This window comes from Cotesia typhae, unplaced genomic scaffold (assembly GCF_013202065.1).
Source record: "Cotesia typhae breed Kobodo isofemale line unplaced genomic scaffold, CoteBio_Ctyphae contig_26, whole genome shotgun sequence".
NCBI lineage: Eukaryota > Metazoa > Arthropoda > Insecta > Hymenoptera > Braconidae > Cotesia > Cotesia typhae.
Window position 1 is genome coordinate 2,704,413 of NW_027423732.1, and position 27,520 is coordinate 2,731,932.

The window sequence follows — 27,520 nt, forward strand, 5'->3', positions numbered from 1 at the left end:
ATGCTTTTGTTTTTAGTCTTGTTTTGTTTAGTGTGGTCAAAATCGGTTGATTCGTTCATGAGTTATCGTTGTCGAAAAAATTCGTAAAAAGTGAATTTTTTTAATTTCTCCAAAATTCGATCTGATCAATTTGTATTCAAAAGTAAAACTTAAAATTCGAAAAAATGCGTCTTTAATTCAGTTTTAATCTCAATTCTTTTAAAATTTTTCTTAATTCTGTTAAATTATAGCATTTTATAAAGTTAAAATTGTTTAAAATAATAAACCTTTTTTCCATAATTTCATAATAATTATACTATAAATCTAAATACATAACACTTGATAGTAAATTTTTAAAATTTTATTTACAATTATAAATATTTATCAATTAAAAATAAATAAACAAATTAACTTTACTTTGGTAGTCGATGAACAAATTTTAACTCATGACAAAGCCAAACTATCGAACTGAGTAGTAATAAGCTGCCAGATTGATGAGACGCTGCTAAAGGAATGGGGACATAATTTAATAACGTAGTAATGCCCAATAAAACTTGTAAATAACCAAAAGCAACCAGGGCTACTACTGCTTTGGAACCACGACCTGGAATAGACAATTTTCTTGACATGCAACCTACTAATGTGATCATTGTTAAAGTTGTAATTCCCTAAAAAAGAAAACAAAATAATTAATACCTAATGTATTTTTATAATAACTGCATCTAAAAAAAACATCACTTACCAAAATTCTATGGTCAAATTGAACAGTAGTTGGGTTTTCTGTAAAGTTCCGCAAAAAAGGATAAAATGCAAGAATATCATCTGGAATCCATTTATCGGCCATTTTCGGAAAACTGTTATAGATTAATCCAGCATCTAAGCCAGCTACAAAAGCTCCTGAGAGTGCCGTTAAAAAAATTAATCCTTTGGTAGCATAAACAAAATTTTTCAATCTGGCTAATTTTGAAGCTAGTAATGAAAATTTTGATAATATGTTATGTTCTCGAAATAAATTAATTGGCATCGATTTAGCAGGTACTAAGTAATCCAATGCATTGTAAAAGAATCCAGCATAAATTCCTAATGCCAAACCTAAATGCGCGGCCAACCGATACTGTGAAACACGAGGAACATCTCCAGGACCATCGAAACGATCTTCTAATCCTGATTTAACCATGTACCACCCTATTAATCCTTGCAAACCAATTAAGCCCCTAACACTAAAACTTTTAATTTCATTCTTGGACTAAGCATTCCTTTCAGCCAAAAATATGAGGCCGGGACTATAAATGTTACTCCAATCAATCTTCCCCACATTCGATGAATATATTCCATCCACCAAATTCGTTTGAAATCTTCTAATGTCATATCTTTATTAAGGCTGCAACAAATGAAATTAATTACATAATTTATGGGGAATACTTATTAATCATTGTGTACCATATCAATAAAATTTAAGTTGAAAATTAAAGAAATGAATATTTTTAAACAAAAAATTAAAAATGACTAATCAGAAAAATTTATTAGTATTTTTATAGAAAATTAATAAAAAAAAAAAAGTATTACTAAATTATTCAAAAAATTAGTAATTAAGAAAAAAGTATCTAGTTTCTTTATAAATTCGCAATTCAAAAAATTTTGATTTCTGAAACTTTATCGCATTGAAATTTTTTTAAATAAAAAAAAAAAAAATTCATATTTTTCAAATTTTTAAAGATTAAAAGGTAAAAATTTAGAGGTAAGCTTTTTTTATTATTTCTTTATTTATTTAAATCTTCAATTTAACCGTATGCCATGGCAAAAACCGAACGGCAAAGATACATAACAGTTCTATAGTCACATGAGTACTATGACATATGTAATTATATAAAGTTTATTTAATAAATTTGAAAACACAAAAATCAATGAATAAATTTCAATACATTATTTAGAATAATCAAACAAAGATAATATTTACTATTTTTAAGATCATTTGAATTAAATTTATAAAATTTGATATGGATTTTGATAATTAATAATTAATTTATTTATTTGTATGTAAGCTTAATGACAATTGTTTATTTGATGGTTTAAGAAAAACTTGAACGCTTACTTTTAAAATTTTTAAGCGAAACTTTCGTTTTTTTTAACATTTACAAATTTTTTTTATTGCATTAAAAAAATTACAAAAAAATAACTAAAAAAAAAAAAAATGATTTTATAAGGAGACAATAAAGTATAAAAATAATTTCAGATTTAAGATAAAAATTTTCAAAGAGCCTTCAGCAGCTTAAAAAATCAGTTTGATAAAATATCCGGGGAATATAAGTAGGTAATTTTATTTTAGTAAAAAATTATGAAAAAATATTGACTTACATTTTAAATTCAGGATACTGTTGATATTTTTCAAATTCTTCTTTCCATTGCTGTTGAGTTAATGGCATTTTTCCCCTAAAAAACGCCAGTTTACCATTGATAATCCTGATTCAGTTAGTCTAGTTATACCTCCTAAAAAAAATTGTAATTTTTTAACAAAATATAGTAAAATAACAAGAATTTTTTTTATAACAATTCAATAAACAGTTTATTTTCCATAAGTTTTCTCAATTATTTCTAATAATACATTTTTGATAACTTCAAAAAGTGAAAAATAAAAAATAGTACCCAGTGATACTGCAACAAATACCATTCCGCTGCATAATAATAACCAAGATCCAACCAATTTTTTAGATTTTTTACATTGTGTTGATGAAAATCGTACTGCGATAGTTTGATTTGATCGAGTTGCATTTTTTAAAAATGTCAGTTGATTTTTTTTTCAAAGTATTTGTAAATAGTTTTAGACTTGCAGATAAGCTTCTATTATTGGACGGTAACTTACAGAAAGTATGTGTGTTTAATACCAATAATTTTGAGGTTATTCTGTTTTTTATTCCTGAAGTGCACAATTTTGATAATACTAACATTCTGAAAGTAATAAATAAAATTTTAGCAAGAGAAAAAAATAACTTCAAGTTATCATCTTTTAAATTTTAGTTATAATATAGTTTTTTACTTGGTAGATGTCCCGCTAGAAAATTATAAAATATTTTTGCATTTATCAGTTAATAAATGATTTTTGTTAATACATAAAGTAACTTATTGCTTATAATAATTATTAATATCACTGTTGTAATCAATTAATTATTTTTAAGAGTAATTATAATTATTAACTCTTATGATATTCTACAAAACAAATTAAATTGCGGTACATAGATTTTAACTCTATTTCACATGAGCATATTATACTTGGAGCTGCAAGTTGTTGCACACGCGCAAAACGATCGAGTAATATGATGAAATATTACGAAAATTAGACTGCATGGCAATAATTTAACTTTTTAATTCAATTTCTAATCAATCTATTAAAAAATTTGAAAAAGAGCTCGTTATAAAGTAAAATCATTTTTAAATATTAATAAAATTAAAAAATTATTTTTAGAGCAACAATAACAACTTACTAAATAATAATCTTCAATTATCGGAGAAAACTGTATTTTTCAAAAATTGTCATTCAAAAAATTTATACTTGAACAAAAAATATTTATTTATGTGTTTTTAACGCGTAGAATGCAAACATTACAAAATGTGAATTAGAAAAAAACTGTTAGTTATTTAGTAGATAACAGTTAATTAACGTTACTCTAAGTATATATATGTACGCATATAATTATAATAATCAAACATATTTACAAAATTCATGACAAAAAAAATTGAACAAAATTCAGTGTAAATAGTTAAGTAAAATAAAAATTTTATAGTACAATTTGTTGACCATGAGTATGACAAATTTTACAATAAGTATATTTAATTAATAACAGTAGTTTATAAAAGAAAATTAGGATCAGAAAAAATACATGAAGCTTCCAATCGAAGCACACAGAAAAAAAGGTTCACTTGAGCTAAGAAAGTATTTTTCTTCCTAATTATTTTCTTGAGCGCAAAAAAAAAAAAAAATTTGTTTTTGACATAAGAAATTTCACTTATTCCAATAAAATTAATTCTCTTGCTTTAAGAAATACGTATCTTGATCCAAGAAAATTTATTTAAATCAAGAAAATCTTCTTTTAAAAAAATTCAGCCTCTTGCTCCAAAAAATTAAATATCTCGATAGAAATAAATTTTCATTAATATTTTTATTAATAAACATGTCAAATGGGAAGATCAAATAATATTGAATCATTTTTTTTTATTCAATATGATTAATTGCACGCCAAAATAATATAAAATGGGTATCAAATATTCAAGAGAAAAATTTTCTCAAGGTGAGAAAATTTTTTTCTCAGCTAAAATAGGTGGTTTCCCTAAAGTGTCTAAAAATCTTGATAAAATATTAAAATTTATTATATCAAGTATTTATGATAATTTGAATTAAGAAAAAATTACTTCCACCAAGAATAGAATTTCATGAGAAATTTTTACTTCGGCCAACACAACTTCGGTCTTTCTTCAGGTACCCGAAAATTTTCTTGAGCCAAGAATTTTGTTCTCCAGTCAAGAAATTTTTCTTTTTGTGCAGTACACATTATTATATGCACAATATTCACTAAAATTATACATACAAAAATTTTTGATATTCAGAAGTAGATAACAAAGAGTGCAAAAGTTGAATAATTAAATCACGGTTATATTATCATCTATATGTATATAGACGACTTTCTATAGATATAGTCACTCATCACGATATCTCAGGAACTATAAGACCTAGAGACACTTAAAATTTGGCAAGAATATTCTTTTTGCCGAGTAGAGGTCAACTAAGAACGGATTTTACACCCAAAAGGGGGGTTGCGAGGGCGTTAACAATGAAAAATTCCCGTTTTTAAACTGTAGCTCTTATCGACTCCAAATTTGGTAGGAATTTTCTGTAAGAGATGCAGAAAAAGTCTATGGGCAAATTTTACAATAGCTCATCTCACAGGAGTTTGGGAAGGTGGGTGTTAACATTAAAAATTTTTAATTTTCAAGCTATAGCTCCTATAAACTCCAAATTCTCGATTCAAATTTTTTTCTTCGTGTCAATTATTATTCATTTTTCAAAAAAAAGCCACTCAAACATTATAATGATTGCATATTGAAAGTTACAATGAATATTAGCTGGAATAATTACATGGATATGCTAATTCGATGAAATTTGGAATTTGTGAAAGTCAAAACAATATTCTAATTAAATTTCAAATTTAGATCTAAAAATATAATTCTATAAAATGCCCAGCGAAGCGAGCGGGTAACAGCTAGTACATAATATAATTCAATAGTTAATAGTATGATTAATATAAATCTATTTATTAATAGCGGGTAAAAAAAGGTACTTTTCGGTGGACACGAAAACTCATTACTGGATGATTTGAAATTACAAAATAAAAAAAAAACTTTTATTATTTCATTTTTAGATTTTGAGTAGCGCTTAGTTTTTTTTCTGATTGACTTTGAACGTTTATCTAACAAATTTTTGAAAAATAAAAAAAGATACTTTACAATATTTATCGTATCTGATATAGATATTCTTTCATGAGTCGTATTACCTTTCCTTACAATAGCAAATTTATACATCTATATTTTTATGTTTATATTGTAACATAAATAATTAATAATTATAATAAAATTCAAGCTAATTTATTGCGATATAATTTGGTGCTTTTACAGAAAATAATTCAATAGTTAAATATATTGTCTAAATTTAAACTTTCATAAAATTATAATTGATAAACAATTTTAGTTTCTTATTATCTGAAATTCAAATACTCCCGCTCTTCATATGTTAATAAATGATAATGCTGAAGTTAGCCGTCAGCTGTCAATTTTAAAAATTTTAATAACAAATCGATTACAATAAAAAAATGCTTCTAAAAATTTTCACTTGTAATTTTTATTAATTTTCAGATGCGGAATTCTTTGATTAATTTTTTTTTTTAATAATTGCATTATTATAAAATTTTAAAATAATTTTTAATGTCTGCTAACTTCAGTGTCATTAATAAATGGCATCTAAAAATTAAAAATAAAGCACCGTTGGAAATCGTGTTTACATATTATGTATAAACTTACTGAAAAATATAAAATTTATCAGTCATGCGTATTTAAGTATTTATGTATCATGTATAAGATGTATTTAGATAGATTGAATGTATCTTATGCATGAATGCTGAATGTGATGACCTAGAATGCAGGCAAACCTAAAAAAAGGCATGAAACTATGAGTTTACCTTACACCGATCTACACCCATGAGCATATAACTGTATTTATGCATTATAAATTAATTTATCCATCTCTACGTGTCGGTTGAATTTTAAGTAAGAAGAGCCGAAATATGTGTAATATAATATCCATCCTGATCAATAATATTATTAGACATTTGTCAAGCTGAACTTATATTAACTCAATTTTAAATTTTTATTGTTTAAAGTAGATGTTTATTATTGAGTGAGTGCTGTAACATTCTTCAAGAAGCTAAACAAAAATTTTTTGTTCCAATGGTTTATTTTTTAAATAATAATTAAAAAAAAAGAAGATAAAATGCCTGACAGTATTGAAGAAAACATACGACAAGTTCTAGACGGATTAAAACTAGATGAAGATGAAAAATTTTGTGACTTTTCTCTAGCACAACAAAACGAGTCTAATGGTAATTATTTTTATTTATTTATTTTCATATCTAATATGCAAGAATACGTTTCATGATTTGATGAAAAAACTAAAATATTCCACTATAGTCAGTTGTAAGTGACATCAACTCATCTTTGATGGCAATTTTAAATTTGAAAGGTTGTTAGACAGTTAAATTAGAGTTTATTTTACACTCAAATTGATGTAAATAATCAATTTTATAATTGCTATGAATTACACAAACAAACGTGAAGTAGACGAGTAATTTTTTATGATACACATTATAATGTTATTATGAATAAATAAAACACATGATATAACCTCGAATTTCTTATATACTTTTAAAATAACGTCAGAACGATTGTAAAAGCAGAAGTTAATAAGGACCAGTTTTTCAATCTGGAATAAAATTTTATCTTGGATTGAACAACTAGCCCTTACTGAGGCTCAATTTTTTAATAATAGCTCAAAAATTACCATCGGTAGCAGACACTAGAAAAAAATTATTACAGAAGAAGAAGTAGACAAAATTCTCTATAAAATAACTTAAAAAATACTGATATTCAAGAAAATCCATCAAATAATTTTTAAAACAATGTGTTATCGATCTATTATGTTTTTAAATAATAGAATGCGCCAAATTTGCTTTACAAAAAAGCCACCACCACCGAAAAGTGGATTTATTAAGTCAGAAGTTATAAACAACTAGCTGTTACCTGTCCGCTTCGCTGGGCACTTTATAGAATTGTATTCTTAGATCTAAACTTGAAATTTAATTAGAGTATTGTTTTGACTTTCACAAATTCCAAATTTCATCGAATTAGCATATACCTTTTATCCATGTAATTATTTCAGCTAATATTCATTGTAACTTTCAATATACAATCATAATAATGTTTGAGTGGCTTTTTTTTGAAAAATGAATAATAATTGACACGAAGAAAAAAATTTGAAATGAGAATTTGGAGTCAATAGAAGCTATAGTTTGGAAATTAAAAATTTTTAATGTTAACACCCACCTTCCCAAACCTCTGTAAGATGAGATATCGCAAAATTTGCACATTGACTTTTTCTACATTTCTTACAGAAGATTCTAACCAAATTTGTAGTCGATAGGAGCTATAGTTTAAAAACGGAAATTTTTCATTGTTAACGCCCCCGCAACCCCCCTTGTGGGTAGAATTTAGTAAAATCCGTTCTTAGCTCACCTCTACTCAGTGAAAAGAATATTCCTGCCAAATTTCAAGTCTCTAGGTCTTATAGTTCCAGAGATATCGTGATGAGTGACTATATCTATAGAAAGTCTCCTATATATATATTGAACATAAAAATACAATAATATTAAAACCAATGGCCATGTCTGCAAAAAATAAAAATAATTACAAACAACTACTTTTAAAATCGATTTATCCATCTGCACAAAAATTAAGGGAGCGAAAAAAATTTTTAGAATCTCATTACTATTTTTTTTCAATGTAACTTGTTAAAACAAACTAAAACCTTTTTTTTTTTTGCTCCCCAAATTTTTGCAAAGAATGTATCAACATATTATCAATGTCGTTCAAGTTGTTCAGAAGTTTTAATAGTAATAAGTTGATAATAAAGTTGAATGTTCCCATAGAACTTTTGATTTATGTAGTAAAAAAATGCTAAAAGTTATTGGATATCTATTATTTTTTGTATTATTAATACAAATTACAGAAGCTAAGGGTATAAAATCAACATCCAGCTCCAACTATTTACCAATCTGTCAGAAAACAGTAACATATATAGTTGCAGCAGTAATAATAAATGAGAAAAATGAAGTGCTCATGATTCAAGAAGCAAAAGCATCATGTGCTGGCAAGTGGTATTTGCCGGCTGGTCGTGTTGAACCAAATGAAACTTTAATAAATGCAGTAAAACGTGAAGTATTAGAAGAAACTGGTCTGGCAATGGAACCAAAGTCATTGATAATGGTAGAATGTGCCAGTGGTTCATGGTTTAGATTTGTTATGGTGGGAGAAATTACTGGTGGAGTACTGAAGACTCCTGATCAAGCTAATGAAGAATCCCTGCAAGCATCATGGATTAGTAACGTTAATGATTTATCACTCAGATCTTCTGATATTTTACCACTCATACAGCGTGCAAGGGATCGTAAAATTGCTAGTAACCCACCGTGGCATTCACCATTGCTACCAGTTGAGAATTCATGGAACAAACTTTTTATACGGCTTATTGTTTGTATAAAAAAAAAAGCAACGTATGTTTTTTTTTTAATTATTGAAAATGATTGTTTTTATTTTTTGGTATTAAATAATTATATTATAATTATAGGAATCGAATGCATGTTCTTATATCAGAAAAATCTTGTTTGCATCTACCGATATGTGAAATAAATCCAAATAAAAATTTACATTCAACTTTACATAAATTCATGGTTGTAAGTACCAATTGAATTTACTCATATTATTATAATTATTTTTTATTATTCGTTTAACTACTTATAATGTTATTATTTATTTATTGTTAAAAGGAAATTTTTGGTAACGATGTGCCTCAACACCGACCACACGGACTTTTGTCAGTAGAGTACAGCGGTGAAGAGTCGGGCGATGGAATTTGTTTTACAATATTAGTATTATTTCGTCCAGCTTTAGAAGAAGTAACAATTATGGGTAAATATATTTGGCATGAAATGAGTAAAAATATTACTGATTCAATTGGTACGCGCTTACCTCGTAACATGACTATACCATTGAATGTTGTTCGATAATCTAACTATTACTTAATTCATACATTAAGAATGTTTATTCATAATTCATAATATTTAATATTGTGAAAGAAGAAATTACTGCTGTTTTTTATAATAATAATAATTATTATAAATATATTTGAACTTTTATATTTTGTCTACGTATATAATACAAGATTAATCATGAAAGAAAAGTTTTAGACAACAGTTATTTTGTTTATAGTTTTAAATAAATTATTTATTAACAAAAATAACATGACACTCAACTAAAACAAAAATAAATAAAAATAATCCACCGAAGTTTTTGTAATAATTGTAACAATATTTCAATACATTAAATCAAATAATATTTTATTGATTAGTACTTATGGCAGTTTGTGCTTTTTCCTGTATTATCTGTTCCGTACGATAAACTTTCCAACACACTAGAAAATCTCGTGCTAATTTGAAAAGAGTATAGTAGTTTGTTATTAATAATAATGTCATTGACAGAATTTGATACCATTCAACAGCACGTAACAATATCAATATTTGTACCGATACTAATAACAATTGTAATCCTAACAATGAACACAAAAGCATTGTTGGATTATTAAAAAGTGTCTGAAATATAAAGTTATTGTTTTTAAATTGTTAAACTAATTGATATCTATGTTTATGACAACCCTAATTATAAAGTAACTTATTAAAAATAAAATTTTTAAATTAATACTTACATAAAATCGACAATGACTTGAATTACCAGGTTCAGCAGTCGTACAAAGACCTTTTGAACGATAAAATTCTCTATTATGTTTAACTATTGATCCATGAGGCCAAAGTGTATTTTCATTCCATAATTGTGCTACTAAATGAACATTACGGCTGTCTATTTTTGACCATTTACCTAGGTGTAATGCAGCGCGATGTAATACATCGCAATATCTGTAAAGAAATATTATTATATGATTTTAAGAAATATATATTGTGTTAAATTCATTTATAATGTTTGTACATATTGTTAATTTTAATTTTTTTCAACTAATGTAATTCATTTTAAGTAATTTATCTAATAAAATATTTTTTTCACTTTTGTAACTCTGGTAAGTATTTATTAAAACTAAAAATGATATTGATGTGTATTACTAAATTTGAAAGATAATAATTTGGGGACTCTATCAATTTTAAAAGATTTCTTTTTTTTTTAATTTTGTACATATCTTTTTTTTTTTTTTTTTTTTGGCTTCTCATAAAATTTCAAGACCATACGTATTTTATTTTTTTTTTTTAATTTTCAATTTTACTAAAATTTCTTTAAAATCCAAATGGTATATAAGCTCTTGCATAATAAACTTTAATCATTTAAATTACAAAAATAAATTTTATACATTTACCTGACTGGATACGCTTGAGCAAAATGTGCACTTAATCTTCCAAGCCAAAAAAGAACAATATGTTGAATAATCCAGGATATATTAAAATGAAGATATTGAGGAACAAAAATAATTGGTGCTATTCCACAAACATAAGCACTACCAGATGATGCAAAAAGAGCGCGTTTCAATCGGCGATTAAAGTCTGATCGTAAGTTTGATACTTCTGCTCTTATTGCTGATGCGTTCAATGAACAATTATGTAAAGGTTTATCTAGAAAAAATTTGTCACATTAATATAATAAATTAAAAATAAATGTTTTATGACATTGATTTTTTTTATTACTAAAATTATATGTATTCATATATTAAAATTTTTACATTACCTAATAAAAACTTAGTTTTCCGATCTTCTTTAACGTATAATGGTGGACTTGTTATGTCGAAAAATGGATCAATACTCATACCAAACATGAAAAAATACACTGATATACTTCTAGTGCATAATAAAAATAATTTTAGTAAGCAGCAATGAAATAAAATTGTAATTAAGAAAAAACAATACTTACGGATAACAAAGATAAAAAACTTTCATAGAATTGTGACGTTCATTAATTAAATAAAGACAAAATACAAGTATTGCTAGTATAACTACAAGTAAGACGATCCTAAAACAATAAGTTTTAATTATTAAATATTCTTGTTAGCTCAACAAATTGAACAAAATTGTTTCAAAGTAGGGAACATTTTATGTTTGATCATCAAAATTGAAAAGTAAACAATTTCGGAATTTTTTTTTTTTAATTATTCGTTTTTATGATGTGTTTAAAATAAGAATCATAAAAGGAGTCAATATTTAATTTTTCAATTAGTTTTACAGTTTTTAATGTTAAAAAAAATTTTTTAAAAATGGTTAATAAAATTTATCTAGATCAGTAAAACGATTTCTGATTTTTTTTTTTTTTTTTTTCATTTTACATTCAAAAACAAACATTGAGAAAAAAAAACATAATTTTACGTAGAAAAACTGACATGTAAAAAAAATAAGTTAGTGTTGAAATAAATTTAATCCTATTTATTTTATGAGCAGCAATAATGTAACCTTCCCTTAAAACACAATCAACAAAATAATTCACTTGGATTGATGTAATATACCTCATTACTTTTTGTGCCATAGGTATCCATCTAGCTGGACTTAAGGAATCAACAACTCGCCTTAACAATGCATAAATAAATCGCCTTGTTATTATTGTTATGATAAAAATGATAAAATAAGGATCTATAAGATAAAAATTCTGGAAAAAAACAAAATAAATGAAGATTATAGCTTAGAAATTTAATTAAATTCTATTTTTAATAAAAATAAATTCATAAAAAATGGATTACTATGCTATTGTCATTGTAAGATTGTGGTAACCACCAGACAGTACGATATAAATTGAGCAACTGTAAGCATGCAGCGATGACAGATATACCAAGTGAAATAGCTTCAAATGTAAGCTGTCCATCAACTGGTACCGTTGGTATTGGTACATGTTTAGGTGCTAAAAGTCGGTTTACGTTATTTACATTGTCACTATATTTTTTTTCATCATTTAATAATGATGAATTTGTTGATATATTTGGGGTTATGTTTGTTGTTGTAACTGTTGTTGACAGTGATGACTGAGAAGATGGTACTTGGTAAATATTTAATGGTACTCGGGCATTAAAATTACGATTAGAATTACGTCTAGCACTAGGCATACCGAGCAAGTATGAATTTTATATTTTCGTTCATTTATGAATTTAAAAATAATATTCTTGTATACAGAAATACACGTAACATGTATATTAAATCCAAAGAATACAGAACAGGTATATAGAGTGGAGAAGCAAAAATATTATCGTCAGTGACATCTGAATTTTGCGGCAGCCAACAACAGTGTGATGGCCTTTTGCGGGGAGGGGAGGGGGGGGGGCACGACATACAAGGATTTTTTAAATATTTTGATATTTACCCTTGAGTTAGTAACCGTTGTTTTGATCTGTTAAAACACAATAGTTAAAAAATTAATAATTTTATAATTAAAAAAAAAAAAAAAAAAACATATGGGTTGTTGTGTGAAAAGTTGCACAAAATCACAGCCAAATCTAAAAGTTGTTCGTTTTTCAATTAGCTAATAATCATTAACCATAATGATGTACTTAAGTATATTTCAGTTAAGTTAAATAATAATCACACTGAAGTTAGCAGACGTCTGAAAATTTTTAATTTTTTTTATTAATTAAATTACAACTTAAAAGATATTTAAAAAAAAATTACACTTATAGTTTTTCAAGTTTTTTACAGGTGACATTTTGTTTTTTAATTATTTCATTGAAAGTTTTTCAATAAAAAATTTTGAATTGTCAGTTAACTTCATTTTCATAAATAATACTGAAGTTAGCGGTCAGCTGTCAATTTTAAAAATTTTTTTTAACAAATCGATAATAATAAAAAAATGCTTCTAAAAATTTTCAATTGTAATTTTTATTAATTTTCACATGTGAAACGTTTCAATAAAAATTTTTTTTTATTATTGAATTGCTACAAAATTCTAAAAAAATTTTTAATGTCTGTCAACTTCAGTGTTATGAAATTAACTTTATATTAATTAATATAAACAATATGTAATTAGCGATGCATTCAATTTTATTATTCAATATTTTTTTAGAAGTTGAAAAAACAAAAAATACTCGTTCAGCTTTAGTTAAAATATATTATATTATATGTTATATGTCAATAGTATTATTCGGAACACTGCTTTCATGCCTACGTATACACAGTCAGTTTATTTACTAATTTATATGATTATTGTAACAGGTATAAAATGTTGTGGTCAAAATTGACTGTAAATTAAAATGAAAATGAAGTTAGCCGACATTTCAAAATTAAAAACAATTTTTTGTTGAAAAAATTTCAATTAAACAATTAAAAAAAAAAAAAAAATGTCACATGTAAAAAACTTGAAAACCTGTAAGTGCAATTTTTTTAGAAATATCTTTTAAATTGTAATTTAATTAATAAAAACACTCAAAAATTTTTAGACGTCTGCTAATATCAGTGTCATAAATTAAAGCACTTAAAAAACAAAAATGTTGTAGTGTGATTACAAATACAGTGTCATTGAATGTTAACAACAACTGTATTCCTCAAAATTCATCAAACCTTTTTTACTAATGACGAAAAAAAAAGTTTAAATATTAATTCTAACAAACTTGTCATTCAAATTAAATTATTCGCTTTGTTTATTTTATATTTATAATATATTTCTATCGATATTTGATGACTTTCTTATAATTGTTATTACCATACAGAGAATTTATTTTATGATAACTAATAAGAGATGTATATTATTATTATTTATTTATTTATTTATTTATTTACATTTAGGCCCAACAGCAATTGCCATTAACAGGGCCACTAACAATAATTTTAATTGCAATGAGTTTTACACAAGAGAGACACATAAATATAGTTAACACAGATAAATATTGTTAAATTAACATAATATATTCATTAAAATGTAATCTGATTCATTAATTACTGTGCTGTTATTAAAAATTTATTTTGAATTAATTGCGCAAGTTTACTAGAATAGATGCTAGGTCATTAGTAGTTAATATTTGAGTAAATTCTAGTAAGTCGCATTCATAGACGCTATTTTTTACAATTAAATAATTAAAACAGTATAAATATAAATGAAAGAGATAATACAGGTTTAGATAATAATTTATGTAATGATAATTCGTTGAGTTTACAGTGCGTATAAATGAAAAATAGAAAAATTGTTAAATTTAAGTGACACTAAAGTTGACAGATGTTAAAAATTTTTTTAGAATTTTATAGCAATTAAATTATTATGAAAAAAATTTAACTGAAAAGTTCCACATGTGAAAATTAATAAAAATTACAAGTAAAAGTTTTTAGAAGCATTTTTTTATTGTAATTAATTTGTTAAAAACATTTTTAAAATTGATAGCTGACGTAAAAAACTTCATTTTTTACGAGTAAAATTTATAAGCTTTCCACAGTTTTTGATAAATAATAATTAAAAAATGAATTGATCATATTTTTTTATTTTAATTAAATAATTTTTTAAATTGAATTTTGGCGCTGATTTCGAATTTTCTTGAAAACAAGTTTTATTTGGTAGAGGCGCTAGTAGTCATGTGACTGGTTTCAGAGACCTCTATGTATACACATGTAAGAAATTTAAATTGATTTAAATACATACATAAAAATATGTAAAAGGAATATAACCATATAATTCGAGTTGAGAACACCCTGATTAAATTGTACTTGATAAATTCTGCGTAGCAAATCATATGGTCAAAATTTAACCTAGAATACCGGTTTGAAAATTAATTTATCGAAACACATTTAACTATCATACATATGATAACAATCGTTATATTGAATTAGTAGATTGTTGATTAAACTTTTGAATTGTTTTTAATTTGAAAATTTTAAAAATGAGTGCCGAAAATTGGAATGAAATAGAACAAGTCAAAAAAGAAAGACGCCATGAATTAATTTTGTCTGGTGTTTCAATATCAGAAAAAATTCAATCTTTTGGTTTAAGTGACGAATTATTTAATTGTAAAACATTAAATTACTTGAATATTAATCAAACATGCCTTGAATCAATATCTAATGAAATTGGAAAATTATCAAATTTAACAACACTGGTATTGCATTCAAATAAATTGAAACAAATACCTGTAACAATTGAAAATTTAACAAAATTAAAAATTTTTGACTGTTCATTTAATGAATTGACAACAATATCTTTCGAAATAAGTTCATTGACAGAATTGACAACGATTAATTTAAATTCTAATTTATTGACTAAAGTACCGTGTCTGAGCGCAAATGTTAAATTAAGCTCTTTGGATTTATCAAATAATAAATTTCAAGTATTTCCTGATGTTTGCTACAGTAATTTGAATCATCTAGCTGAAATTAAAGTCAGCAAAAATAGTATCAATGAAATACCAGCGGCTATATCTGTATTACCATCATTGAAACATCTTGATCTTTCTGATAATTGTATTAAAGGTAAGTTTTTCTTTCGATTCCAAATTATCTGGTCCACTAATAAACTAATTTATTATTCACAGGAGTACCCGGTGAACTAGCTGATTGTCAAAAATTGAAAGAACTCAATTTAAAGGGTAATAAATTGAATGACAAACGCCTCGAGAAACTGATTGATCAATGTAGAACAAAACAAATAATCGATTACATCAATCAACATTGCCAAAAATCGAGTAAAAATCAAGGATCAAGCGGAAAAGATAATAAAAATAAGAATAAGAAAAATAATAAAAATAATGGATCTAATAAAAATACTGATGATGATGCAATTGACAATATAACACACAAATTGAAAATAATTCACGTTAATAACGATAATCCTGTTATTAAAATAACTGAAAACATTAAACAAGTGCGTCCTTACATTGTTGGCTGTATTGTCAGGAATATTTCATTCAATGAAGAAAATTTTAAGAAATTTATACAGCTGCAAACTAAATTACATGATGGTATTTGTGAGAAAAGAAATGCTGCCACTATTGCTACACATGATTATGATTTAATTGCCCCAGGTATTAATTAATTAATGATTGAATTTTTATTATTTTACTAAGCTCAAATCGTCACGTATTTTTAATTGTTTCGTTTCAAATTGCAGGTGATATAACATTTACGGCAAAGGTTCCCACTGAAATTGAAATAAAACCATTGGGCCGTGCCAAAATGTTTACAGCAGCAGAATTATTCAAACGTCTTCAAGTAGAAGCTGATAATTTGCGACGTGAAAAGAAACGAAACGTTTATTCTGGAATTTACAAATATCTCTATTTAATTGAAGGAAAACCGTTATTTCCGTGTGTAATTGATTCAAATAATCAAGTAATATCATTTCCACCAATTACTAACAGCGATATTACAAAAATGAGTGTTAACACTAAGAATATGTTTATTGAAGTAACTGGTCTCTCCCGACAAGTTTGCAGGTAAATATTTAGTTTATAAAAAATGAAATATTTTTTCATTAATTTTGAAGTAGGTTGAACAAATATTTTTTGTGATACATGATTAATGAAAGCAGAAATTTGTTAAGAATAATTTTAATCTAAAAAATGGGTCATAATATCATTGTCTTGTTTAAAATGTTATAAATACTGACAATTTCAAGAATCTCTATTTTGTAAAAATGAATAATTTATAATATTCTATCATTTTATTTCAATTTTATGTTTACAGGGATGTGATGGATGAGTTGTTAAAAGAATTAATTACCCAAGGGCTGTGCACATCAACGGAAAATTCAAATCAAAGTGGTCATAATTTAGAAGTGGAACAAGTCAAAGTCGTCGATATGGAGGGAAATTTAAAACATATTTATCCATCACGAGTTGATTTAAATTTTGATGATAAAATAAAAGTTATAAGAGATTAATTTACGATCGAGATGATCTTTTTTCAACCACTGGAGCTTAAAGTAAAATTATTTTTTTCTATCACTACTTTTTAAAGTCTAATTAAACACTTATATTATATATTAACTTGTTGTGTATTGTTAAAACGTAAGTAACAAACTGTACGTTTAATTAAATTTCATGATTAAGCTATATTAAAAATATCATTTAGTAATCAATGATCACTAGATATGTTTGTAAATTTGATATTTTTTAATAGAGTATTTCTTTATGATTATATAAATCATTCCAAGTTATGATTGTATAATTTTTCAACTTTTTACGAAGAAAATTTTGAATTTTCAAAAATTTTTTATTGATTTTCTGTTATTTTTTTTTTTTTTTTTAAATATCTGATACAACTTTTTTTAATTTAAATTTTCAAAAATACAATATGGAATAAATTCTTCCAAAGTTTACAAGTTTTATTAAACTTTTAAATATGACTGTAAGATAAAATGTACAAGTAGAAAAAAACTTCAATTATTTTAATTTAGTTACTTATTAATTTAAATAAAGAATTTATAAATTTAAATATACTTATGTTTTTATAATGTTATTGAATATTTATGGACTAGCTAGCTGTAACTAAGCAGTATAATAAGAAAGTAAAAATAACAATTATTGACACTATTTCAAAGTAACAATTATTTGACCTACTATGAGATTAATTATTTTAATATAAAATGGGATTTTTTAACAAACCAATTTGTAATTCTTTTCTTGATTTTATCTAATTAAAAAAAAAAAAAAATCTCCAGTGGTAGTCTAGAATATTATCACCAGAAAGTGTATGTATTAACCATATACTATAAACTTGCTAAAGAATTAACCAATATTTTTATTATATTTTTTTATTTATACTTTAAGTGTCAATTAATGCTTTCATCTTAATCTCAATTATTTATAATTTTAAATATTTTATTAAAAATATTTAATAGACGGCAAAAATCAGTTATCTTTTTTTCATAAGATACATCGAAAATATTGTGCAAGATAATGAAAAAAATATTGTAAAAGTTTGATCTCGCAACAGTTCTATTCTCACAATTTTCTGTTTTTATTTCGATTGAAAATTTAATGGACTATAAAAATAGTCTGCAAATTTATGTCAGTCATAATCGTCTCCACGATACTGTGAGTTGAACATGGATCTACTTTTTAAAACTTTATTCTTCAACTGTGGAATTTCATAACTAGTTTGATTTGATTCAGCGAATCAATCTTTAAAGAATATAATTTATATTTTGTAAGAAAACCAGATTTTTTATAAAAAAATTCCTTAATTTATATTTTATAAATTGAATTTCTAAGATTTTTTTCAAGTAGGATGTTTATTGTGATATCTATTTTTACCTTGAATAACATAAAAATTAAAATTTTAAATGCCACTGAGCTATAGAAATTTAAAGATAAAAAGATTAAAGTTTCTGTGTTTTTTTAATGGGAAATCTTTATACGCCTTGGTCGAGGACTTAATATTAATATTAAGGGCCCAAACTTTCAGGGAATTTTTTTTTTTTTGGGTACTTGCAAAAAAATTTCACGATGAGACCAAAAAAAAAAAAAAAAGTATTTGAACAAAAAAAAAGCACCCTCATATATATAAATATATATGTACGCTCTTTGATGGCGAGTGAAGTATGTAAAAATCTGAATCTGTATACATTTTCATAAATTTTCGAATATTTCACCAAATTATTCCGATTGTTTATTTATTTTTTTTGTTTGTGAATTTCCAGTCGCATCATATAGTCTATCCACACAGAATAGACAATCGATTTTTTGCTCAATATGGCTAAAGAGCAATGATTACGCCTGCGTGAGAGTTTATTTTTACCTATATTTTACCACTTGTCTTCAGTCATTCATTAGAATTCAAAGTGTTTAGTTTGTTATTAAATAAAAATTATAATAAATAAAAAAAAAAAAAATTATTTTATACAAGATTTTAAGTCAACAACAATCAGAAAGAAGAACATCCAGTAAAGTATAATTGTTGAAACGATAATAAAATCAAAAAATTTGAAAGCATCAGTAATATATAAACGAGTTTAGTATTAATAATTTATTATTTAATAAATAGATTATCGGCATTATTTAATAAAGTTAAAGCTAAAAAAGCCCATAAGCTCCAATGTATAACGGTCGCCGTTTCGAGGCGAGAACGAAAGTATGTCGTTACCCCGTGAGTGGAGCTTCCTTCAACAGGAAGCGAGATCCTCAGTGGATGTACGACATTTTAAAATGGGATCACAGGAGTATAATATCAGTGGCAGTACATCGGCAGTGGTCAACGACGAAAATTTGAATCAAAACTTATTGGGATCATTGTTTTCAATTCATTCAGCGCCAGTTTATGATTTAAATACCCATAAAGTTTCACCAACTCGGCCATCTGCATCATTAGTTCAAGCGACAGCTATATCGACGCCAGTTGTTCCACCGCATTTGAGTCCCGACGTTGATGATGAAGATAATGACAATTTATTAACCATTTCAAGTCTCACAGCACGACCTCTAATTGCCAAATCTCGTGAAATACGATCCTCCAAAAAATCTGCCAATAGAAAAAAATCCAAAGACCATAAAAGACCTAATAATGCTACTTTGGTTCCCTTGGATGGTGGTTACGGCTGGGTTGTTGTCGGAGGAGCTTTTTTCGTTCAATTTTGGGTCGCTGGACTTGTTAAATCTTATGGTGTTTTATACGTCGAAGTAATGGAAACCTTCAAAGATTCAACAGCTGCAGTCGCCTCATGGATTCCCGCTATTCTCTCTTGTCTTTGTCTTGCTCTAGGTGGGTTTCATTAATTAATAAAACTATTAACGGAATACTAGTTATACACAGAAAAAAAAAATTTCTTGATCCAAGAAAATTATAAGAAAGATTGAAGTTATTTTGGAGCAAGAAGAAATTTTCTTAGCTTAAAAAAATTTAACTTCGTTCAAGAAATTTTAACTTTATTCAAAAAATTTTCACTCTTCCTTAAGATTTTTTTGATTTAAGAAAATTTACGCTTGACTCAAGACTTTTTTTCTTTCTGTGTATAAAAAAATAAAATAACTTATTACATTTTCAAAAACTTTTCATTTTTCACCTTAGATTATTTTGATCAAGGTCAAGGTTCTGTAACCAATGATTTGCGTTTAATTTTCTGGCATTGAAGCTCTCGCCGCGCATGAGTCTTCATTAAATACGTCATGCATGTCATGTTCTTTATACTTCATTGATTATTCGTTGCTTTACAAAAATTTTATTTTATTCGATTTTATACATTTTATACATTTATGTCATACCACAATATTTAAATGTTCCGAATTACTAGCTTCACTAATCTAATTAAGATAATTGAGTGATTTCGTATGATAAAACAATCTTCTACGATATTAAACAAATTTGTCCTTAAAAAAATAAAATTTTATCAAGTTAATAAACTTTTCCAGCACTAATGTTCTGTAAAGTCGTATTATTCAAAACTCGGTAAAATTTAATTATACTCTACTCCACTGAAAATTAAATCAAGTTTTATTTTACAATTTTCCAGTACTAAAACAAGTATTTAATAAAGCAAGAATTTTAGGAAGATTTTTTTTCACTCAACAAGTTAATAAATTTTTTAATTATTTTTTAAATATATTTTCTATCGATGTTTAAAACTTTTAGGCGGTAAGAAAAATATATCTAAAAAATGATTAACTTTGTAAGCCATCCCTATAACTTTCCGTTACTTTCACGCTTAAAACGTTTAAAAATATATCTGGTTATATTTACACAGGAAAAAAAAATTAATTTGAATCAAGGGAAAAATTCTTGAATGAAGTAAAATTTATTTAAACCAATAAAAATTTTTTAGCTTAAGAATTTTTCTATGCAAATCAAGAAGATGAAATTCTTCAAAATTATTTACTTGATTCAAATAAATTTTTTTTCTGTGTAAAAGCTATAAAACTCTTGAGGTCAAATAAATTAGACTTTTTCTGCATTTTAAAATCTTTATATTGAAAACTTCTACAGTGGAAAATCGATATTGCGAATTTATGCTTAGTAAAAAACTTCCTACTGTTAGATTATTTTTTTTTTTGTACTCTACGTAAATTGTATTGTATACAGCAAAAAATTTTTCATTATAATATCAGAAAAATTTTGCGCTAAATTTTGAGCTATATTATTCTAAGTTTAGATTTATTAAAAAAAGCTCCTTATTAATTTCTTTCGTTCAAAATTTTTTTTAAATTAGTAGATTTATTTTTATATAAAGATTCTTAAAATGTTTAATAATTTGAATTTTTGTGTTACAGCTCCAGTAACCAGCATACTATGCCAAAAATACAGTTGCCGTTTAGTTGTCTTTATAGGTGGTTTATTCTGCGCTCTCGGATTAATAATAACATACTTTGCTACAAGTCTAATCCATTTATTTTTTACATTTGGAGTATTAACTGGAATCGGAGGTGGTTTATCAACAACTCCTGGAATAATAATAGTTTCACAATATTTTGACAAGCATCGTGCATTGGCAAATGGAATTTGTGTTTCTGGTACAGCTGCTGGAAGCTTCGTATTTCCATTGCTGATTGAAACACTTGTGGCTAATTTTGGATTCCATGGTACTATTTTATTACTGGGTGGTTGCATGCTCCACGTTTGTGTGTCGGCAACACTATATCGCCCATTGGAAGATAATCCATCTGCAATAGTTAAATCAAAAAATTTTGAAATAAAAGAAGAATCAATCGCCGTTACAATGCCAAAACAACAAAAACTTGAACTGATTTTTGCAAATGAAAAAATAGAAAAAAATTTATTGAATGATTTATTTCATCAAAATGTTAATTCTGTTGAGTTAACAGACAGTGAAGAAGAAAAAGATATACTGGGTGAAGGTCTAAAAATGAAGCCAATATCAAAAATACGAAGTTCTAGTATTTTGCACAGCGTTGAAGATTTATCAACAGATTCAACGTGTGTGTATAAAGCCCGAGTATCATTAAAATCTTTGAAGTTATCATCTGCTCCTATTGTGAATTCACCATGTACTAAGGAACCACCAGTTACTGATGATAAAATCATCGAACACAATAGTAAATTATATCGAAAAATAATGAGATATTTGGACATCAGTCTGTTGAAGAATCCACAATTTATAATGATGTGTCTCTCTGTTAGTTTAATGAGTACTGGAAGTCCGTATATGTTATATTACTTGCCAGCTTATGTGCATGCTGCAGGATATACTAAATCAGAAGCTGGATATTTAGTTGCTATTTCTGCAGCGCTCGATCTTTGCGGGCGCTTAGGGCTTGGTTGGTTGTCCGATTTACAACTTTTTGACCGAAGAAAAGGTTACATTGGAAGGTAAATATGGAAAATATAATAACAATTTATTGAATTAGAAGTTCTCATTAAAAAAAAGAATTAGAAAGAATTCAAAATGATTTGATTTTTAATGAATACTTCCTAATCCTTTAAATCCTTTTTAATACCATCTCTTATGGGCATTTAACATGTGAGATCATTTTTAATTCTTTTTTTTAATAAGAGAGTTGCTGATTTTAAATTGCAATAGTTTTTAACGTTCCACGCTTAACTTAATTACAATTTAGTTCTTACACAGAAAAAAAGGTTCACTTGAGCCAAGAAAATATTTTTCTTCCTAATTATTTTCTTGAGCAAAAAAAAAATTTTTCACTTATTCTAACAAAATTAATTCTCTTGCTTTAAAAAATACGTAACTTGATCCAAGAAAATTTAATTAAGTTAAGAAAATCTTCTTGTTTTGAGAAAATTCAGCCTCTTGCTCCAAAAAATTAAATATCTTGATAGAAGTAAATTTTCATTAATATTTTTAGTGATTAACATGTCAAATGAAAAGATCAAAGAATATTGAATCGTTTTTTTTTCATTCAATATGTATAATTGCACGCTAAAATAATTTAAAATGTGTATCAAATATTCAAGAGAAAAATTTTCTCAAGGTGAGAAAATTTTTTTCTCAGCTAAAGTAGGCAGCGCTGCTTCCCTAAAGTGTCTAAAAATCTTGATCAAATATAAAAATTTATTGTATCAAGTATTTATGATAATTTGAATTAAGAAAAAATTACTTCTACCAAAAATAGAATTTCAAGAAAAATGTTTACTTCGGCCAACACAACTTCGGTCTTCCTTCAGGCACCCGAAAATTTTTTTGAGCCAAGAATTTTATTCTCTAGTCAAGACAATTTTCTTTCTGTGTACGGATTATTTAAAATATCTTTCAAAGTATTCAAAGTCTACTCTAATTTTTTATAAATTTGAAGAGCTCGTTATATAAATCTTTTGTAAATTAAATATTTTCTTATAGAGCGTGTTTTTGCATGACTAATGTTTAAAATTGATCAATTTCAAAGAAATCTTATCAGGTTCGAAAAAATTCCCATTATGTAGCCCCTTCCCTTTTCCCTTTATTTTTTTGTCTATATTTTCCCTAAAATCACTATTTAAATTATTCGTAGAACATTTTCAGCTTTTATCATTTATTTATAAATGCTTGTCAATTTAAATGTGTACATTAGGGTGTGTCAAAATTCAATTTCCGTGAAAAACCTTTTCAAATTGGAATTTTGAGTTCCGCTTTTAGCAGGAGCTGTGTTTACGCATTTCCCAAGATATTTTGAGGTGAGACGATTTATTTGATTTTCATAGAATTTTTAACAGGAGATTTAGTTCGGCACTTCCGGCCAAAATTTGAAATTTTAGCGGAAATACCGCCATTTTCTATAAAAATCAAATAAATCGTCTCACTCCAAAATATCTTAGGAAATGCCCAAACACAGCTCCTGCCAAAAGCGGAACTCAAAATTCTAATTTTAAAAGGTTCTTCATGAAAATTGAATTTTGGTACACCCTAGTGTACATACAGCAATTATACACTATCCTTTATTCTATATTCAATTAACTTAACGTTGCTAACATACTAGTTATGTTCGTATATTTATTTATACTTAGTTCATTTCATCAAGCTCATCAAGCTCATCAAGCTTATTTTTACTGAAATTCAACATTGATAAGTTAGAGTAGCCAAAATATAGCGCAATAGCTGTTTTATATATGGTATTTTTTGCATAACATGACACCGTATGGTAATACCTAGTCTATACGTAACATTTAATTCCCTAACAACTTTTCTAGAAATTACGTCAGTATATTCATATAATACCCAATAATGTAATGTTTGGATCATTCTACAGGAATTTATTAACTTCGCGTAATATATCCATAACAATATTTAATTTTTAAAAATATCCATTTTTAGGTAAAGTTTATCATTTTAGTGTACAGAAGTTAAATGGTAAATTTATCCGAGGACTGAAATTTACGCTTGTTTTCGAATATTCGCGTCACAATCATTAAAGAGAATATCGAAAAAAAGTCGTTGTCAAAATTGCCACTTAACGGCCGAATGACATACAATATTTGTTGTTATTATCGCTCCATAAGTTTAACTTTTGAGAGATAGAAGGCAAATAATGACATTTAAATTTTATGAAGTTTCACAAGAGCAACAAAACTTCATTTTATATTAATTATCTTTTTATTAACATTTATTTATGGCGTAAAAAAGAAGTTTACATGCTTAAAAATAAAAAAATCTCAATTTTTCAAAATTTATTAATTGCAATGATTTCAAATTTTGGTCATATCCGAGTTTAGTATATTCTAATCTAATTTCAAGAGCATGAAGCGTTTTCTCAATTTTTTCGATTTTTTAATTCGAATGGTTCAATTGTCCTGTGGTTCAATTGACCCCCTTCTCCCTTAATCATAAAATACTCAATTTCGAACTTTAAATGAGTCAGTCTCAGCTAACAGCTTAGACAGACTTAGCTTTATGTAGTTTTTCTCTTGTTATATAAATAAATTGTATTGTATTGTCGGATTTCAGATATAAAAAAAAATTTGTTTTTTTTTTCTTTTTTTTAGCATTGTTGGTGCAGGAGTTGCTGTATTGGCAATTCCAATGGCACATTCGTTTTACGTACTAGCTTGTTCAGTGGGAATGTACGGATTATGTCTTGGATGTTGGTTTTTATTGGTACCTGTTCTTCTTGCCGATCAATATGGTACCGACAAAATATCTTCAAGCTATGGGCTTGTTAGAATGTTTCAAAGTGTTGGAGCAATTTCAGTTCCACCACTTGCTGGTAACAAACATTATCAATTTTTATTTTTAATTTCATGATAACAGTTTTATTATAATTTTTTTTAATGAATATTTTTCTTAACAGGTTATCTTCGAGATGTTACTGGAAGTTATAGCGTTTGTTTTTTCTGCATGGGCACTTGTATGGTACTTGGTGGTTTACCTTTATTACTTGTGCCTGTTGATACTCAAAAACTGAGTAAATTAAAAGTAAATGCCCCGTCGAATATTAAAACTACACAAATAAATCAAGATCAAGACAACTAATATTCATTTTTCATATTGATTGATTTAAATATAAGTGGGAGAAAGATGTCTTATTATCAATTTCATTATTTCAATGTTGATTTTATCATTCGAAAACTGAATAGGAAGGTTTGAAATATGAAAAAATTACTGGCAGTTAAGTTACTTTGCTTAAAAATTTTATAATTTGTTGTTTGACAACAAAAATAATCGATTTAAAAACGATTACACGATTAACCGTCAATGGCATTTTCAAACATTCATTTCAAGCCACTCCAATCAAAGCTAAGAAGTTTTTAGTTCACGAATATTTTACTGATATTCACGTTATTTCTTTCTTTTAAATTATTTTATTTACTTCGAGCTCAACTCGTCGTACATTTATCTTTAACGTGTGTATCTGTGATCGATTATAAAGTTCCGCCTTTTTAGGCTGCGAATACTGGAGTAGTATGGTGGCACAAAAAACCGACTATTTTTTTTGTCTCTGATGAAAATGTTTACCGTGTATTGAGGATTCTCATAAAAAGTCAGCTTGATTGAATAGTTTTTAGAGACCAGTAAAAATTTAAAACATTTAAACTCTAAAAAATTTTTAACCAAGCTGAATTTTTGAGAGTGCTTTTTAAGTATAATAAATAAACATATTTTTTACAGAAGACTCGAAAATAGTCATTTTTTGCACCTAACGAGTAGTAAAATGCTACTTAGATACTTGTAAATAACAAAATTGTTAACTTGAATTCAAATTAATATGAAAAAATCGATATTCATTAATTTAAAATTTTTAGTATTTATCATCTATTCTGAAAATTTGAATTTAATAGTTGTAGCAATAAATAATTATTTTTTTATGAAATTATGTTAGAACTGTATAGAAATTGAAATTTTTTTGTTACAATATTTTGCAAATTTTCTGTAATGTAACTTTGAAGTTATTTGTTTGTAAGCAAAAAATGTAATAAAAAAAAAATTATTTAGAGCAGTGCAAAGCACACAATTGAAAATGCCATATAAGTTATTAAATTAGTCAATAGATTCATGGAAATTTATAGAAAATCATATATTTTTTAGTTGTGCAAACGAATAAAATAAAAAGAATTAATAAGTTAACGATATTAATGAAAAATAATGATTTCTCTTGTTGATTTAAACAATGAAAATATTATTTCATTATTCGTTATATACTTTTGAATTGTAGAAATTGAGGAGGATTCAAGAAAGATAAGTTATATTTGTAAATTAAACAGTTAACCATTTATCGTGAAAAATATGAATGAATGCACGAAAGTTAGGGTGAAAAACAATAAAATAATTATATTAAATTAGTAAATAGAACCTAAAGAAATGCTGAGAAATTTTTTTTTTTTATTTTGCTAAGTTATTTAATACCAGTTTTTTTTTTATAAATTTATTTTTTAATTTCAATTTACAAGTAGACTAAGTTTTTATTTATTAAAAAAAAATTAAAAAAAAAAAAATTAAAAAAAAGTGATTCACTACAAGACTCATAACAACACGAAATTGTTTTTTTCGATTATAAACGATTGTGAACTTTTTTTCGAATTTGATAAATATATATTTATGTTAGCCGTAAATCATATACTATTAAACATAAACAATAATTGTATAAAAAAGTAAATGGTCAATCGCACGACAGACTGTGATTGAGACATATAATATAAATAATAAATAAGAAATTAATAAAGTAATACGTGAACATTTTTATTTTAACGTAGTTCCAGCGTGGTATCAGTATTGCCGATGGGTGAAATCTCGATTACCCTTTCTTCAAAGTCTGATTACCCGTTTTTACCCAATACTGCTACCAACTCTATTTATATGAAAATTTATTTATAATCTTATACTCTTACAGTATTGACAATAT

General features: G+C 26.0%; 5 protein-coding genes across 7 annotated transcripts; 3 read left to right on the plus strand and 2 right to left on the minus strand.

Moving 5' to 3' along the window:
* Positions 1-325: 325 nt before the first annotated feature.
* LOC141525453 (heme A synthase COX15) lies at positions 326-2,770 on the minus strand (the record flags this gene model as incomplete). Its single annotated transcript, XM_074239967.1, is given in 6 exon segments — positions 326-647; positions 722-1,191; positions 1,194-1,360; positions 2,335-2,401; positions 2,404-2,466; positions 2,623-2,770. Coding segments are annotated over 6 exon segments (1,170 nt in total), but the record flags the coding sequence as incomplete, so codon positions are not given.
* A 3,328-nt stretch (positions 2,771-6,098) lies between these two features.
* On the plus strand, positions 6,099-9,705 carry LOC141525347 (8-oxo-dGDP phosphatase NUDT18-like). 2 transcript variants are annotated; one of them, XM_074239802.1, is made up of 5 exons: positions 6,099-6,291; positions 6,408-6,623; positions 8,306-8,849; positions 8,924-9,029; positions 9,123-9,705. In XM_074239802.1, the coding sequence occupies exons 2-5, from the start codon at positions 6,515-6,517 to the stop codon at positions 9,360-9,362; spliced, it is 999 nt and encodes a 332-aa protein (XP_074095903.1). In that variant the 5' UTR covers positions 6,099-6,291; positions 6,408-6,514; the 3' UTR covers positions 9,363-9,705. The 2 variants fall into 2 exon arrangements, with proteins under 2 accessions (XP_074095903.1, XP_074095902.1); XM_074239801.1 differs by having other exon boundaries at positions 6,099-6,623.
* LOC141525346 (transmembrane protein 39A) lies at positions 9,476-12,581 on the minus strand. 2 transcript variants are annotated; one of them, XM_074239799.1, is made up of 7 exons: positions 12,080-12,581; positions 11,849-11,988; positions 11,263-11,361; positions 11,080-11,189; positions 10,715-10,967; positions 10,058-10,265; positions 9,476-9,944 (listed from the first exon to the last, which is right to left on the minus strand). In XM_074239799.1, the coding sequence occupies exons 1-7, from the start codon at positions 12,437-12,439 to the stop codon at positions 9,693-9,695; spliced, it is 1,422 nt and encodes a 473-aa protein (XP_074095900.1). In that variant the 5' UTR covers positions 12,440-12,581; the 3' UTR covers positions 9,476-9,692. The 2 variants fall into 2 exon arrangements, with proteins under 2 accessions (XP_074095900.1, XP_074095901.1); XM_074239800.1 differs by having other exon boundaries at positions 11,080-11,186; positions 12,080-12,579.
* A 2,428-nt stretch (positions 12,582-15,009) lies between these two features.
* On the plus strand, positions 15,010-17,670 carry LOC141525322 (leucine-rich repeat-containing protein 47). Its single transcript, XM_074239757.1, has 4 exons — positions 15,010-15,776; positions 15,839-16,327; positions 16,414-16,738; positions 16,989-17,670. Exons 1-4 carry the CDS (start codon positions 15,191-15,193, stop codon positions 17,182-17,184), a joined length of 1,596 nt encoding a protein of 531 aa, XP_074095858.1. The 5' UTR covers positions 15,010-15,190; the 3' UTR covers positions 17,185-17,670.
* Positions 17,671-18,977: 1,307 nt separating this feature from the next.
* Positions 18,978-27,344, plus strand: Sln (monocarboxylic acid transporter silnoon). Its single transcript, XM_074239756.1, has 4 exons — positions 18,978-20,003; positions 21,506-22,562; positions 25,167-25,387; positions 25,472-27,344. Exons 1-4 carry the CDS (start codon positions 19,379-19,381, stop codon positions 25,651-25,653), a joined length of 2,085 nt encoding a protein of 694 aa, XP_074095857.1. The 5' UTR covers positions 18,978-19,378; the 3' UTR covers positions 25,654-27,344.
* Positions 27,345-27,520: the final 176 nt, after the last annotated feature.